Source organism: Sesamum indicum, linkage group LG9 (assembly GCF_026168435.1).
Source record: "Sesamum indicum cultivar Baizhima isolate 11 linkage group LG9, ASM2616843v1, whole genome shotgun sequence".
NCBI lineage: Eukaryota > Viridiplantae > Streptophyta > Magnoliopsida > Lamiales > Pedaliaceae > Sesamum > Sesamum indicum.
In genome coordinates, this window is record NC_142665.1 from 4232107 (window position 1) to 4249151 (window position 17045).

The 17045-nt window shown below is 35.0% G+C and overlaps 3 protein-coding genes across 3 annotated transcripts; 1 reads left to right on the plus strand and 2 right to left on the minus strand.

Annotated features, from left to right (window-relative positions):
- The first annotated feature begins 2434 nt into the window (after positions 1-2434).
- Positions 2435-6815, plus strand: FATA (fatA acyl-ACP thioesterase). Its single transcript, XM_011091371.3, has 7 exons — positions 2435-3051; positions 4089-4222; positions 4308-4421; positions 4904-4999; positions 5727-5814; positions 5889-5957; positions 6296-6815. The coding sequence occupies exons 1-7, from the start codon at positions 2701-2703 to the stop codon at positions 6572-6574; spliced, it is 1131 nt and encodes a 376-aa protein (XP_011089673.1). The 5' UTR covers positions 2435-2700; the 3' UTR covers positions 6575-6815.
- Positions 6816-7079: 264 nt separating this feature from the next.
- LOC105170560 (RPM1-interacting protein 4) lies at positions 7080-8868 on the minus strand. Its single transcript, XM_020696690.2, has 4 exons — positions 8711-8868; positions 8033-8566; positions 7492-7677; positions 7080-7410 (listed from the first exon to the last, which is right to left on the minus strand). Exons 1-4 carry the CDS (start codon positions 8726-8728, stop codon positions 7387-7389), a joined length of 762 nt encoding a protein of 253 aa, XP_020552349.1. The 5' UTR covers positions 8729-8868; the 3' UTR covers positions 7080-7386.
- A 3475-nt stretch (positions 8869-12343) lies between these two features.
- On the minus strand, positions 12344-16964 carry LOC105170562 (uncharacterized). The gene is made up of 6 exons (XM_011091372.3): positions 16606-16964; positions 15803-15867; positions 15397-15683; positions 15225-15296; positions 15084-15146; positions 12344-12797 (listed from the first exon to the last, which is right to left on the minus strand). The coding sequence occupies exons 1-6, from the start codon at positions 16710-16712 to the stop codon at positions 12753-12755; spliced, it is 639 nt and encodes a 212-aa protein (XP_011089674.1). The 5' UTR covers positions 16713-16964; the 3' UTR covers positions 12344-12752.
- Positions 16965-17045: the final 81 nt, after the last annotated feature.

Here is a 17045-nt window from a genome sequence, read left to right on the forward strand (position 1 = left end):
TAGCACTAACCAATCCTTTTAGGAATCGCATTTTATGTAATAAACTCCTATTCCTACACCGGTTATCTTATAGTGATTTAGCATTAAGAAATCCTTGTTGCAAACAAATTCTCTATCTCCCAATCCAATTTTTCTATACATTTATTTTCAGTGTAAAATGTGTCTACCATTATATAAATTAGCACATCATTCTTACTAGGGCTCATAAAAATAAATTAAAATTACCCAAAAATCATCTTAATCAAATCCCATTCCCACTTAATTCTTTCCTATATTCCGATCTTGCTCTAAGTGTTTCTGAAGTTGATAGTATTTATATATTACAATATTAAAGAAAACTATGAAATTTATTTTACAAATCACAATACACATCCAAACATATTAAAAGTCTAAAAGTTTGTTTATATTTTTACTAGGAGTTGTTGCTTGTGGTTCTCGCCAACATATATATAAAAGAATTATGGTATGAGATTAACAAAAAGACAAAAAATGTGAAAGAATATAAACGTAATGTAAGGTAAGAAAAAAGAAAGAAGTTTGTGAAAAGAAATAAATGTAGGGTAAGGTACGAGACCCAAAAAAATGAACTGTGATTGTGAATTTATTAAAAAGATACTGTGAATAATAATAATTTAAGAAAAACACATAGAAGGTGAGAAGGAAACATAGAGTAGTTGATCGAGAGAATGGAAAAAAATATAATTATGATCTTATTAAAAAATATCAACATTACTATTATGACCAATTTTTTAAACTGAATAAATTAATTAAAGGGTAAATCTATTTTTTTCGGTAAAGGTAAATTTCATTAAGTAAAAGAAGTATAATAGTACAATACATTTTAATTAAAGGGTAAATCTAGGTATTCAAAAGTTTGTACAGCAAATGGGTTTTCTTTCACAATATAGATAGATCGATAGATATCGGCAGATAATTAATTATTCAAAAAAAATGTAAAAACTTTAGTAGGTCGTTCAGGTATAAGTAGGGTGAGCTATGACTGCGTCTACACTAATTTACTTTAACCATGTATTAAATAAATTCTTTTGTTGTATTCTTTAATTTATACCATTTCACTTAAAAATAAATAGGTTTGGCAGATCAGTAACTTTAATTAATTTTAGTAGCCACACAATTGTAACTTATTTAATTTTCTCAATAATTAAACTAAAAATTAATAATTGTTCAGCAAGAAACAATTGACTTCTAAGTTCATAGATGGAGGATGAGAACTGAAGAATGTTTAGTAATTGCTCAAAATATTTAAAAATTCAATCAACTACTAGTACCATTTCTCCCAATAATTTAATTTAGGTATTCACGCATGACTTCTCAAAGATTATAAATCACAATAATCAGAATAGAGATGATTTCAAGAGAAACTAAAAAAGCAACATTAAAAAGACTTTTTTTTTTATTTTTATAATAGTATAGATTTTTAATTTTTAATCTTTAAAAAAAATAAATATTTTTTATTTAAACATAATTCTAATTGAGAATATCAAAATATATTAATTTGACAATTTAATATAAAATATAATTTCATTAAATTATCAAAACATATTCTCACGTAATAATCTAGACAAATTTAGAAGTACACATTTTCAACTTAAATTTAAGAAAGAAAAATAGACAATTTTATTAAATAAAATTAATAATAATGCATATTTTGATAAAAAAAAATAAAGAGGAAATTAACTGTGTATTTTTATAGGTTTTGAGTTTTTTGAAATTTGAATAAAATATATATATAATTATAAATACATATAAAATAGACATAATTTGACAATAACAATGAACGGCGAGTTTTTATCTTCCAAATATACACAATACTATACATATAAATTAAGCAACATACCAACAAAAAAATATATCCAATTACATATACATATAAAAGATACATAATTTGATAATGAACAATAAATTTTGCCTCTCAATACAGAGTTAAACATACAACACCTATTTTACGCTATTTTAAATTATCTTTAAAAATAAATTCAAATATACACACTATTTCTAACACATATTTATTTATTTTTATTTTTCTCTCCTTATCTTCACAAATATTAAAAAAGCAATCTGAAAATGAAAGAAAACATATTGCCAATGAGATATAATTCAGTTGGCGAAATTAAGACCCCATGATCTTAAAGATCATTTATACGAATCCTAACATATACGTGGGATGTTGTTTATTGTAATTATAATTGATTTATTTCAATTATTAAATATGGATATGAACGTAAATAATTGTAAATTATAATTAATTTATTTTAATTAATAATAATCAACACTTATACTTAAAAAAAAAAAACACACACACATACACACACATAATGCACTTGTCTTCTCAGATCTGCATATTTACTTGTGGTCTGAAGTCAATCTACCACTGCCAAACACCCACACAACCCCACCCCACCTGCAAAAGTCCAAAGAAAAGGGCCTTTTTCGGCGCTATCGAGTTGGTAGTAGTAGCAATTTCCCCATAAAACCAAGCCCATATGTGTAGCCGCATATGGCCTCCCACCCTCACCCCTAACCCCCCACCCCACCCCTGAGAGTGCCTCGTTCATATCGACGCACACTACAAAAGAACCCACACGGACAACACACGCTCACTGTATTTTTATTCTTTTTTCCTTTTGTGGCATGCAATTCTTTGTAAATTGCTTTGAGCCCAGATAAAAATTTGAATCAATGTTGCTGAGAGGAGGGGCATTTTCGGCATGCAACGCCGCCGCGGGCGAGCACCAAGGGCAAGGGAATTGCCGGTTTTCCGGCTTGATTCGCCGGCCGACGGGGAGGGTCGCCACCGTTTGGTGCAGCCGGACTCGGAGGGGCAACTTGCTGCGGGTGGCATCGGTGGCCACGGGCGAGCCGAAAAGCAAGCCGCAGGAGTCGAGCTACCAGCCGAGCGTGGCTGACCGGCTTCGGCTTGGCAGCTTGACTGAGGACGGCTTGTCTTATAAGGAGAAGTTTATAGTGAGGTGTTATGAGGTTGGAATTAACAAAACTGCAACTGTTGAAACCATAGCCAATCTATTGCAGGTCTGTGTGGTTGAGTTTGTTTTGCGAGTTTATAAATTCTGTTTTTTCTGATGGTAATTCTGTATTTGTTTCTTGTTAATTGCAGAATTCTTTACTGGTTTACTTGATTTGGTGTGTAAAGTTAGCTTATTTTTACCCAGTTTTGGGTGCTTTGTAGATTGCAAATTTATGAAGTTCATGTGTATATTTTGCTAATGCATGCCTTTGTTTATGTGAAAAGATTGCAGCTTTATGATGCGTACGCCATTAATTTGGTAATGTAGGTAGATTTTCCCTATTTTTCAATTTTTTTTGGGCTTTTTATTTGAAATAAGATGAAGAGAGAAAAATAATGGTTTGTAAATTTTCTTTTTCAGAGACTTTATCCCAAAGTCTTAAATTTGAAGAATAAATATGCTCTTTTGCCCGGATTTGGTTTTGGAAAAGATGGACCATCCATATCAAAAAGCTTTAAGAGGTTTAAGGATGGGGCTTTGATTTAGTCTTTCTGCTTTGAGTCTTGGATCATGTTGTGCATATGTTCCTTCACTTGTTTATTGCAATTTGAATATGAGTGGTCCGAAGTTTGCTTGCTCCAAGTTTGTCTAGATTGTCATATGTGTTTTAAACATACTTATCTACTTCCATTTATAGTTGAACAAACTGCTTTTATAGTCTGTTTTAATGCTCTTCTTTGTCAAAATGTTGATGCCTCATTCTGACCTTTGAAATAATTTTTTTATTCAAGTTTTCTCACAAATTTGTGTCCCCAAATTGGTTTCGTTCTTCTTTTCTTGTTTTGTTTTCTGTTCATGTGTCTATCTGCCATAGTAATTCTTGGTGATTTTATCGATTTCTCTCCAGAGCTTCATCTTCTTATTTGCTGTCTTCCTCATCTCCTTTTACTCCTTACTCTTTATGTTTTGCATCTTCTGATGAGCTGATGATGTTAGATTTGGCTTGAATTTGAGGGGTTTTTTAGTCAAGCAGTAATTCTTTTTTATGTCTGGTTAGTATCTCATGTGTTTTACTTTCCCTTACCAAAATAATTCAAGCAGGAGGTTGGTTGCAACCATGCTCAAAGTGTTGGGTTCTCGACCGATGGTTTTGCTACTACGCTTACCATGAGAAAAATGCATCTTATTTGGGTGACTGCTCGTATGCACATCGAGATCTATAAATACCCTGCCTGGTAGTACAATTTGAACTGGTGTTCTAATTATGTAAATTTTACGTTACTATATTCTTATCTTTGTTGCATATGCATCATGAAACAGGAGTGATGTGGTTGAGATCGAGACTTGGTGCCAAAGTGAAGGAAGGATCGGCACCAGACGTGATTGGATTCTCAAAGACTATGCAACTGGTGAAGTCATTGGAAGGGCTACCAGGTTAGGTGAAATTCTTTTAGATTTCTTGTTGAGCAGGATCACACTCTAAAACATAAGATAAGTTACAAGGAAGTATTACGTCCATTCTAGCTCATTCTGTTTCATGTCAGCCCATGAAGCCCAATTATAGATACAGACCTAAAATTTGAGACGCTTTAATCGCAGTGGTTGATATTGAAGTTGATTGCTGACACCTCTCTTGGCTCCCAGATTTAAAGTGGAGCCTTGAAGAGGATGAAAATGGCAATAGGTGTGCGAGATTTGTGTGACATTTGACATCGGCTAATGTTAAGTTAGAATCGCTCTCTTGGTTAGCCTACCAATCAATGCCATGAAAGTATTTTCTCTGCTCAGCACTTATTTTCCTGGTGGTGGTAGCTTTTGCATTTAAGACTTGTCTGACCATTATAAATCCAGAGTAATGATGAGTTGTTATTTCCCTCCAATCTACCATTTTCACCACCTACCATAATTTATTGCAGTAAGTGGGTGATGATGAACCAAGACACCAGGCGGCTTCAGAAAGTCACGGATGAAGTTCGTGATGAATATCTAGTTTTTTGCCCAAAAAAACTTAGGTAATGTTTTTCACTCCTTCATTTGCTGACTCTACAATGATACTATAAAATGGTCATGTAATTTCAGATTTTCAATGGAAGTAGTGGATGGAAATAATGTTCTTTCTTGTTTTCACCAGTTTGTAATGGTATTTTATTTATCTTTTCAGAATATGATTGGAGTCAAATATTGGGCAGACTCAAAATTTTCTTATTTGATTTCTTCTGGATTTGTTATCATTGATTAATTGAATCACAATGTAATTATGAAAGTTCACCTGCTTTCTCTTCCCCCTTCTCTCTATAAATGCATTGATTTGCTAGCACATAAAATTTAGCTGATTAATTTCCAAACTGGAGATACCCTAATCAAGAAGGTGAGCACTGATTGAAGTTTTGTATATTATGCTTTGAGGACATTGATATGTGGAATTGCTAAGTTATCTTGTATGAGCGAAACCGTAACTTTATCAATTATCAGGTGGATTGCGTTAATGTTATCACAACATCTCACCTCCGCACCTGCTACTGCTGTACCTAAAACTAGATCAAGAGACATTTCCACGCATAATAAAGTGTTATCTTGGCATGATACTATGATTCTTCTAGATTGAGCTCAACGTTTACTGTTGCTTGTATAGTTGGTTTTTATGCACCTCTTAATTTATCATCCCTATACTGCCCCCATTTTGTATCAAGAAACTAATCATAGTCATCGCTTTTACCATTGATTTCTTGTTGATGCCAGATTAGCATTTCCTGAAGAGAATAATGCTAGCCTGAAGAAAATATCTAAACTAGATGACCCAGCTGAATACTACAAAGTTGGGCTAGTGGTAAGATGACTTGCTTTCAGTGAAAGTATCCAAGTCCCTTGTTTGGAGTAATTAAACTGTTTCATTTTTGGCAGCCAAGACGAGCTGATCTTGACATGAACCAGCATGTTAACAACGTCACCTACATTGGATGGGTTCTGGAGGTTGGTTGTCCTTCAGTCATCCATCTTTAATTATCTTTAATGCACTAAAGTTGGTATATATAGACATATATCCTTTGCTCTATATGGGTGGGTTTGATCAATATCGTTGCTATCTTGTAAATTTGCTGATCAATACCGTGTTTGAAAGAATTAAAGAAATCAGGCAAAGTAGTAGACCAGAAATGATAAATTACTCTACTATCCAACAAGAACACCTAGTTTTGCATTTAATTAATCATATTTCTCCATCCATGTACATCTTGGTGACCTTTTTAGTTCTTGCCATACAAGTTCACTTTGACTTTGGTGTTGCTAACAGAGAATTGATTTGTTAACAGAGCATGCCCCAAGAAATCATCGACAGCTATGAGCTGCAGACCATAACATTAGATTACAGGCGTGAATGCCAGCATGACGATGTAGTCGATTCCCTCACCACTCCTGAACCGATCCTCAATGACTCAGTTTCACAGCTTCATGGAACTAATGGATCTCCAACTGCTGCAAAAGATGAAAGTGACTACCTTCAGTTCCTGCACTTATTGAGAATATCAAACGATGGTTCTGAAATTAACAGGGGACGCACAGAGTGGAGAAAGAAACCTGCAAAAAGATGAGCTTCTCGTCTATAGTTTACCTTCTATATACATGCTATAAGCAGTGATAAATTGATAATCATGCGAGCTTCCCGACCAACATCTTTGCTCTTCTGCTGCCTTATCTTTCTCTTTTCGCTGTTTAAATGGTATTCCTGCCTTTGTTTGCATTCTTGTAACTTTAAGCCTTTCCTTTCCGGTATATCTGAGGACTTTGCTTGTATTTTCAGTCTCATTTCAAACAAGAGATCAACTTCATGTTTGTCGACTTTCCCAGATGTTGCATATTTTGTTTTTATCATGGTATTTGATAATATGATTAGAAAATAGTACTCAAATATTCGACACTGAGAGGGGTTATTCGTAATTTTGCAAATAAAAAGGGAAGGATTACAGGCAGCGCATGAACATATTAATAGAAGATGTTACATAATATGAAATAAAAAACTTAATTTGAATCCCGTTATCATAGGGGTAGAGTGCAAAATCAAAATAAACCCATTTCTACCCAAGGCAAGCAGAAAAAGAACAAGAGAAAAATTGGGCAGCTGCATGTAACATGTAGTAAAAAGCAGTACCGTACATAAAAATAAAAGAATCTAGCACAGGCAATCTCTGTGTTTCATCCAAACTACAAGTTGAAGAAAGAGTGGAAGTCAAGAAGAGGCAACTAGACAGAGATGATGATGATGATGAAGCAGCAAACCACGTTTGTGGTCCCAAGCACATTACTATATAATTAATGCACCATCTCTGGATAGAATAGCCCTTTAGAGCTATTTACATTCTTGACAAAGTTCAAACTCTCATAGGAAAAGTGATGTCGTCCCGTTCTACCACCAAGGGAAACAGCATCTCTGCATTGAATGAGAAGAGAGACGAGATGAGCCTGGAGAAAGATGTTGTTCTAAGATCAAGCAGTACATTGATAGACCAACCTTAGGTTGGTTGGCTCGTTGACCTTGTGTTGAGATAGATGGATGCTTTGGAGTACCCGATATGTTTCCAGCCCCAGAGTTCCTTTCCTCCCGTACTTTGTCAAAAATGTGAGAGAAATTTTCGGCAGCCTGGGGATCATTTTCGTCCCATTCGCCAAATCTTGGAATAGTGGGACCTTCATCAGGCTGCCATTTGCAATGTGATCAGTCAGGAGGAGGTTGCAGCCGGTAAAAGTGATTGTTATGGTTCATATATCCTATGAGAAATCATAAGGCCTTTATTGGAGTGCGGAGCCTTATGTTTTCGTGCAGACGTATCTTGCAGACGTATCTTGAGTTTAATTTTCTTCTTTTTTCTTGCAAACGTTTCACAATCTGTTTTGCAGTTTTCTAATAGCCTTAGCATAACTTAATCTAGTTAATAGGAAACCGAGAGGAAAAGGTGCTTCTACAAAGCCTATCATATGCATTAGATTCAAACACTCAAACGTGGAAAATCTAGCTGAGATCAGACTGATAAACAAGAGGGTCAAAAGCTTACACTTTCATCTCCTCGAGTGGTTGGCCTCAGCCGGGATCTTCCAGGAGTACCATGACTGCTATCATTGTTCTTCCCTTCCCGGGCAGGAGAACCACTGACTCTCCCGATAACTTTTGCCTGGTAATGTGGATGGAGTGGTGATCGCTCAAAGCCCTGCTCAGATCCTGCACTAGGTCTTGCAGCTGGAGCTGGCCTCTGTACCCGACCACCACTACTTGCAGTTCTCTGACCTGTATTTTCTCCCTGAGAAGGACTACTAACCTGCTGAAAATCACCATCTTCCTTGCTCACTCTATGTTCAGGTGTTGGTGTAACTGCTTCCTTTCCAAATGGTTGCTCCAGTCTAGTACTAGATTGTGCTGGACCAGCAGGGGCAACAGGTGAAGGATTATTGTTAGGGAGCATGCCTGTATTTTCCTCGGGATCACTTGGATTCGCCATGTTCCCACTTCTTTTTTTTCTTGCCTTATCAAAGTAAACGGTGTACGGAACATTTTCATTTTCCCAGCTGCCGTATTTTGGCACATTACCATGCTGCATTGACAAGAAAAACAAGTGTTACTCCCTTCAGTATTAGATCCAAGTGGGACATGAAAAGAGCAAGTTTTTAAGCTTCTCAGAGTACAGTGTTGAGGTAGTAGGATATGATAATATGGTGTTTGGACGCAAGAAGATTACTTCATCACTCGACACCATTAAACCTCATAGCCGGAAATATGATGTTTTGCCATTCATATCAGAGGTGAACTTCATCAGCAACTCAAGAAACTAGACAATGTTTCCATTTATTGCATGCCCAAGAACCGAGATACAATTACATACCGTATTTCTGGAACCTATACTTGAATAAGCAGAATGCATATGAGGACTACATTCCACAGGTACGCAATCAAAGGGGAAAACAAGAATAAAAAACACAACATAGAGTTCAAAATACCAGGCTGTGCCGTCTAGTAACTTTAAGGAACTCAAAACGTTGGGGTCATATAGAACCAAAATCCAACAGCCCTCGCATAGTATTATTTCAAAGAATATGTAATAAGCTGCCAAAGATCAAAAACAGAAAGTTGTCTGTGGATCATTCTAACTGGAATTGACTGGTAAGGATCCAAACCAAACCCCTCTTGACATTGCACAGGATTTGATACTTGTAATTCCAGACAAGCCAAGTACTCCCATTGGTTTCAATATAGTAGGATCTTCACTGTTTACACTTACTTCTTCATACAAACATGTTCATTTGCTTTTTCACTTAAAACCAGAAAAATCCAAAATACTGTCCCCCTAAACTTGCAGAAGAACGTATACATACATAAGGTGGAGTGCAATCTTCCTCACCCACAAAAGGTAAAGTATCCCAAACATTAAACTGAACTGAAAAAAGCCCACCAAAAAACAGTAAAAATACACAAAGGGAATCAGTAAAAGATGTAAGAACAGCATTTGCAGAGCTAACAAGTCAGTAAAACACAAACTTTCTAGCATAGACAAAAAGAAAAATGGAAAAACAATCACACAATGGTCAGCTTAGAACATGAATTTCCAGATAGGGGGGGGAGACAAAAGCCCACAAAGCTGCCATTTGTTTTCTGACAAGCATTAAAGAAAAAGGGCGTACTTACAGCCATTTTTCCTCACCAAGAACTGGGATCAGAGCTAACACTCAGAGCTCCACAAAGACGAAATATCTTTCAGCAACTATGACTCGTCAAGAGCTGAAGAGAGAGAAAGAGCGGGGGATGGAACTGAAATGAATTGATAATGAGTGGATGATGAGAGAGAGAGAAGGAGGGCTGGTTATGGTCTTGACCATTCACCTTCCTCTCCTCCACTGTTTGTCTGCCCCACCCAAAAGTCTTTACTCGTCTTCAAGTTTTCCTTTGTCCTCAAAAGTATGTTATTTTGGAGCTGTACGTGTATATACATATTTACCTTTTTCCTTTGCACTATATATATTGAATGAATTAAGTCCACCACATGGTATTGTTTGTAATTTCATCTCATTTCATACTGTTTTAATGATAAAAATTTCAGAAGAAACGAGTTTGGTTGATACGAAATTTTTTTTTCTAGTAAGTTGGTGGATGTAAGATATAGATAGTAAATGATGTGAAGCGGAAAGAATATTAAATGAATTATATATATATATATATATAATAACCATAGCTCATGTGACATCTTTTTGGATTTTAAGAAACTATTTTTTGTTTTTTTTTAATTTTCTCTACAACAAAATAATATAATCCACGCACGCAAATACAATAAGATGAGATGAAAATTATTTGACAAGCAAGCACAAGACATATTTGTTGGAAAATTAAAGACTGTGTCGTGAACAAATCACCTGCCTTGAAAGTGAAATTTCGGTACTATCACAGTGCAGATAGTATAAGCCGTTCTTTCCCCAAGATTAACATAGCTATAACTCTCTTACACGCGCACTCTTGATAGAGAGCTTGAAACAACAAACAGAAGAACACTCAGAAGAGAAAGGAGAAAAAATGTAAGTGGAGCAGATAGAAGAGGCTCGAATAATTTGTCTGTGAAAATGCATAGGGGTTTGAGGCTATTTGTAGAGGAGCAGCTCGGTTGTTTGAGAAATTCGGACTTTTTACCTAGCAATACAAAATCGGACTCCTCATCAAACTAATACCAAACTCTTCATCAGCAGAAGCCAAAAAAATAGGCCAGTGAGGAGGATTTTCCTCAACCGCCATTACTTGGTCATCTAAGAGTCTAAAACGTGATAAATAAAAAATTTAAAGTAATTTTCTCAAAAAATATATAACTATACGTACCTGAACTAGGATGGGACGGGCAAGCGCATGCATGTGGTGATTCTTCCCATATTCACTTACTCACACTTCTCATTTCAAAAATAACAAAATAATTTAATATATATATTATCTATGTGAAACAAGATAACGTGCATTAGTCTTTCCCGGCAATATTCATTACATCCCAAGAGTTGATTGAAGAGAGTGAGCAGTAATGCCTTTGTCTCTTGCTCTTGATGCTTGAAAAGTCAAAAAAAGTGGCTGACCAATAACTTTACAGCATGTGTATCTAGTTTCTTTTGTTTTTTTTAAGGGATAATTACACTTTCTTTGTCCGACGTTTGTTATAATTACACATAAATACTTTATAGTTTAAGATATTACATTTAATATCCTTGATATTTGTTTCTGTCTAATAAATAAGTTTTTCATTAGTTATCAAAATTTATCGAATTTGTTAATATTAACAAAAAAATACAAAGAAATCTATATTTATCCCGAATTAACTTATTACTAACTTGTTGCATGTCAAATAATCCTTTTAAGATCAAATTCTCTCATATGTCTTCATGCTTTAATTTATATGAGCAGATATATTTCCACCATTATAAGGGTAGTTTAGTTCGAAAAAATTATTTGACCTGTAATTAGAAAGTAATAAATCAATCGAGGGTAAATATTAATTTTCATTCAATTTTTTCGATTAATATCAGCAAATTCAATGAATTTTAACAAATGGGGAGACTTATTTATTAACAAAAATAAATTTTAGAAATATTAGATATAATTTCTCAAACTATAAAAAAAATTATATGTAACTACACCACACATCAGGGAAAGATAATGTAATTATTCCTTTTTTTAATTATTCATTTGATTTTTTTCTGATCTCATGTCTTTGTTTGTAGTTCTTTTATATTCCAATATCGATATTACATTATCAATCATTTTCTTTTATTGTGTATTTAACCCCTTCCAAAATTTTATTCGAATATTTTATCCTATTTTTCTGCAGTGCTACTAAAGCATTGGATAAGAAGTCTCTTATCTTTTCTTCTTTTTATGTTTTAAGTTTTCTATTTTTATGAAGCTTGTTTCTTTATTTCATATTTTAGCTTTTGTACAATTACCACTAATATTCAAATAAGAAATTAAAAGACAATAGGATTATCAATCATCGAGCATGTTTGTTTGTATTTTCATATTCAAATTTCAATTCTTAAAACCACAAGTAAAGCTAAAACAAAATCGAATACAAAACACAATTTCATTAACTAATAAAATATATTCTCAAAATTCACACATATCTATACAGAATTAGAAATACATATTTTCCACATAAAATTGAAAATGAAAACTCAAACAAATGAAACAAAATCGTGTTCCTTTTTGGGATAATATATAAATAAATACATATTTTTAAGGACATGCGTCGAATTAGTTATTATTTTAGTTCATCTCATATACACTAATGAAACAAGATCGTGTTCCTTTTTTGGACAGTATATAAATAAATATAACTGAAGCAGCACAGTTGCAAGTGCTCCCACCAAACACTTTCAATGAAATGATAGAGCGTTTGTCGCATTACTGATTTATCACACCACTACCACTACCATTACCAAAATCTTCAATCTGAGCAGACAAAGAGTAATTCAGGTACACACTCAAGACCTGCTTTAGGATGAATATAGAAAACAAGTTGACAAGATAAAGCAACAGATTCATGAAAGCAGATCCTAAAGCCCTTCAACCGTCCACCGACCTATGTTCGGATTACAACCCATGATAAGCTCATTGAAGCTATTTTCTGCTGTTCAACAACTTGAAACTACCCCAGAAAAGCTATACGATCCAAAATTAATCCTGCTGAGTCTGGGGAATGATCAACAATATATATATGCTCCGATTCTCCAAGGAGAAATGCCCTACGCGCTCACCTATTAAACTTTTGATTCCAGCGCCAGAAGTATCTTCTTTCTTGGACCCTGAGGAATAAGTGGCAAACTGTGAAGATAAGATAGCATTAACGGCTGGGGGTGAGAGTTTCACAATGGAAGTATGTATTCAACTTAGGCTCAGAATACGGCAGCAATAGACAAACCTGTGGCCAGGATTAGGTCTAATAAAATAAACAGGGATAATGGTCATGTCTAGATTTCAAAGCATGTTCCAGATGTAGAGCCATCAAAAAAGAAGAAACAGTACATAAATCCATGCAACTCAGGATCAATTTCTTCCCTGAATATATTAGCTATTTTACCATGTTTTAATCATATCTATGGTTTGAGACTCTGAAAGTTTGAAACTATGACTTGACCAGGACATTCTTTCCACATATCTTCTTGCAAATCTATATCTTTATTACCACTGCTGTTCCTACTATAATAATGATGATGATAATGATAATCATAATAGCACTGTAACTTTTTACACCCATAACCATTTATTCATAATTTTCTCCGGGGTCCAGACAAGAATTAAAATGGTCAAGATCAACTTGTTCAACTACCTGAATCAGCCCTTAACCAAAATTGAATCATCACACCAAAGTCACAAAATCTATATACAAAATATACCATGGATTAAAACATACAAAGAGAAAAAGGATCTGAAAAGAAAAACATGCATCTCCCAGTAACTAATCATTTTCGGGCACAACCAAGGAACAGCTACCAACCACTACCCACTTTGTTATCATATTTGGAAAATTAAATCAATAAATTTATGTGAAAAACAGTCATGGTTTAAGACGACCATTTAGGTATGCAACACTATATATGTGCCTGTTGTTTCATTTAAGAGGAAAATCATCATAAATCCCTAATTAAATTGTAAAGCATCGCATACCCACCAACCTCACAACATAACCCAAAGTACAAGAGAAATTGATTTGGTGTTCTCCCTCGGGAATCAATAAAGATCAAAGAAAGATAAAGGGACATAAGCTATTTAATATCTTAAAGTTCATGTCACCTAAGCAAAAAAGAGCCAAACCTGAGTACAACTCTTTCACTAAATGAGTCTGGGACAAGAAGCATGCACTACTTAAACGAATAAAAATCAACTATGTAAACAGGTATCTGCAAAATGATGTTTGAAAATTCAGTTTTCTGAGGAGACAAGCCACAATTGTAGCTCCCTTTCTCAGACATTCTCTCCAAACCCCAAACTTCTACTTCATGTTAAGGCCTTTCCTTCTGAACAGAAGGCCTATAATACCTGCTAAGACTCTACTTTATCCAGCTTGAGTAAGGACAACCAACACTCACGCACTGAAAAACAAAATTTTCAGTCTGCATCGGAAAAGGGAAACTTGCAACCTTTTCCTATGGGAAGTGCCATCTGAATCCTGTTCTCTTGCAGTCTTGCTTTTGATTTCAATAAACTGTCATCCCACTAGGATATGCATTTTGATTTGATTACTACTTCACGAAATTATTTAAATCTACTGGACAAGACAAAAACCCTTATCTGCTTCTACACCATACTAACAAATACTTTTTTTTAAGAAATACAGTGCAGCAAAATTGCATGAGTGCATCAATCTTTTCCATTTGACATCAATTATCTTTATTTGGAACTCATGGAGCATTACTTAGTATTGGTCGCAGCCGACTGGAAGTGTAGGACAACTGTAGTTGACCCGATATAACCACTGGATGAAAATTTCTTAAGTTAAGTTGACGTGGGGAATGTATCATTGGGTCACTTTCGGGTATAAGATGTGATTCGAGGAAATTCAAAAAATATGCATAAACAAGATTGATTAAGGTGATTATACATATAATAAAAGGAGATATACCATTATCCCGGGTTCGATTACTTTAAGAACAAGGCTCGATTAGCCGTGAAATTCTGAAAGCTGAGATCGAACATCATGAGCAGCTAGGTTCAACTGGATTATGAGTCTTGGAAAAGACAGAAGGAAACATATCAATGTTTGTTGTAGTCATAGATGGACAACTCCAGCCAAAACAAAAAAGCCTTTGCATTGGTCTCATGGTGGAATCCAAACAGGAATGAATAATGCTAAAGAAAAACATCATTACACGTCTAAGGACTAAACTTCAGATTCCTCTTCCATTAATTTTCATGAACCATCTTTTTACATTAATTTTTTCCCCCCTAAAATACAAGAAGTAACCAACAATTAACGAAAGAACTAAATCCTCAACTCATAATTAGAAGCTAAAGGATGAAGACATGAAAGTTACAACTTACAAACAATAAAGCCAAATTCATTATATTTAAGAGCCCAACACGGTACTCACCATTGGAATTCCCAAGGCTTTAAGATCTTCATCACCCATGTGTATTAAGGCTGTCATATCAACCTGCCATTTGCAGCAAATAGTGTTTATATATGAACATCCTGGCAACTCAAAAATCATCAAAAGAATGAAACAGCATACTTCTTCAGCCTGAAATGTAATCAGATATTTCTCAAGACCCAGGGACTGCAGGAAACTATTCACGGATTCGACCTGCATAAACACTTTACTGGAATAAAGAGAGGAAACTGGAGAGAGGACTAAAAGGAAAAAAGGAAATGTATCAGAAAAGAAGCCATTAGTAGTTTTTCACCTCCTCTTGAGTCTTTTTCTTGGTTACAGTGCTAGCAAGCTTCTTTGCTTCTCGTTCAGGAGCTTCAGCTATGACACTATTTCTAGGAGGTTTACTGGCTTCAGGTGCAGACTTAGGCCTCAAGGGCGGAGGCTCAGACTCCATAGGACGAGAGTACTGTGTTCCAGAGAGCTTCTCGCGCAGATCTCTTGCACCTCCAGAAACAGAGCCCCTTACGTTTTGTGTCGCTTGTTCAATACTCTTCCTTTGAAGCTTCAGACGCAAATCCTTTACGCCAACTCTGCGATCTATAATGGCCATAAATATAAAGTCTAAACCACCTCAGCTGAGATAACATAGTAATAGCACAGAATCCCAAGAAATGCGAGAATACTATTACTACAACTTTACTCGAAACACTGCATACTTGAGATTTGAGGTTCATTGCCCTCAAAAAGATCATGTTGCCATTTTTCATCATCTTCCCTCCGTCTGCATGAAAATAATTGAATTAGGTAAACAAACCGCAACTGTGACTTTCCATACTTCGTGTATATAGAAAAGTACCATATTTCATGTGTAATTCCTAACAAATTGCATGGATCCTGGTCCTGCTGTGTGGTGGGTATCAAATGATCCCATGATTGTCCCAAGGCCCAAAGTCCTAGAAATTTCTAAGAACAATCGATGTTCCTTAATCCAATTGAACAAATACTTGCACACTCACCTTTGGCCATAATAGCAAATCTTTATAAAATAACAACTGTACCAAGTCATCTATGGACATGAAATTACTACCAGATTCTGTATGTTGTTTGCACTGCCATTGGAAACCCCAAACCTTCTATCTGAAATCAAGAGAATCTAAAACCGTGCATTTCACAAAATTTTGTATCAACCCCAGTAAGAAACAACACCATGTGTTTTCAATTAAATTCGTAAGTAACATTTCACAAATCAAAATTTGCTGCCACCCTTAACTTCAAAGCATCCAGGAAATAAAAAATCATACTCCCAAGAAACTAACAAGACTTAATCAATAAATATGAACTTAAAACCTAAAACCTAAAGAAGCCTCGGATAAAAAATTAGAAGGAAAAAGCTACTTTCTTGTAAGAATCACCAGGAAACGTTAGTTCATCTAACTTGTGCGCACAAACAAACCTCTGCGAAAATTATTCACATCACCAAGCACACATAAAAAAGTTTGTAGGCGAAAATCAAGTTTACCTCTTGCCGGAGATAGGCCTCCTCCGACCGGAATCGACGGCTGAATTACCGTTAAGACGCTCCTTAATCGACCTATTAGCCTGAGCCTCCACTCTGTCAGCGTACATCGTGCAGCTACTCCCCAAAATTTACTGCTCAATAACCCTAACCCTGATTCAAACTGCTATACGTATGAATACACCCACGAATTGCAGGAACTAAAAAGAAATTGTAGAGTGATAGAAAAAACTGTAACTGCGTATTTCAGAATTTCAAGAGGAGAATTTCTCTTTCTAATTTGTGAAAATATTGGACTCAATTTTCTTTGAGAGAGATAGAGAGAGGGGAATTAACGCAATGTGCTTTTGTATATTTTTTCTTTTCTTTTCTTTTATTTGAAACTACCTCTCCGCCTCATCCCCATCCATTTGTGTTTTAAAATATTTAAATATTATAAATAA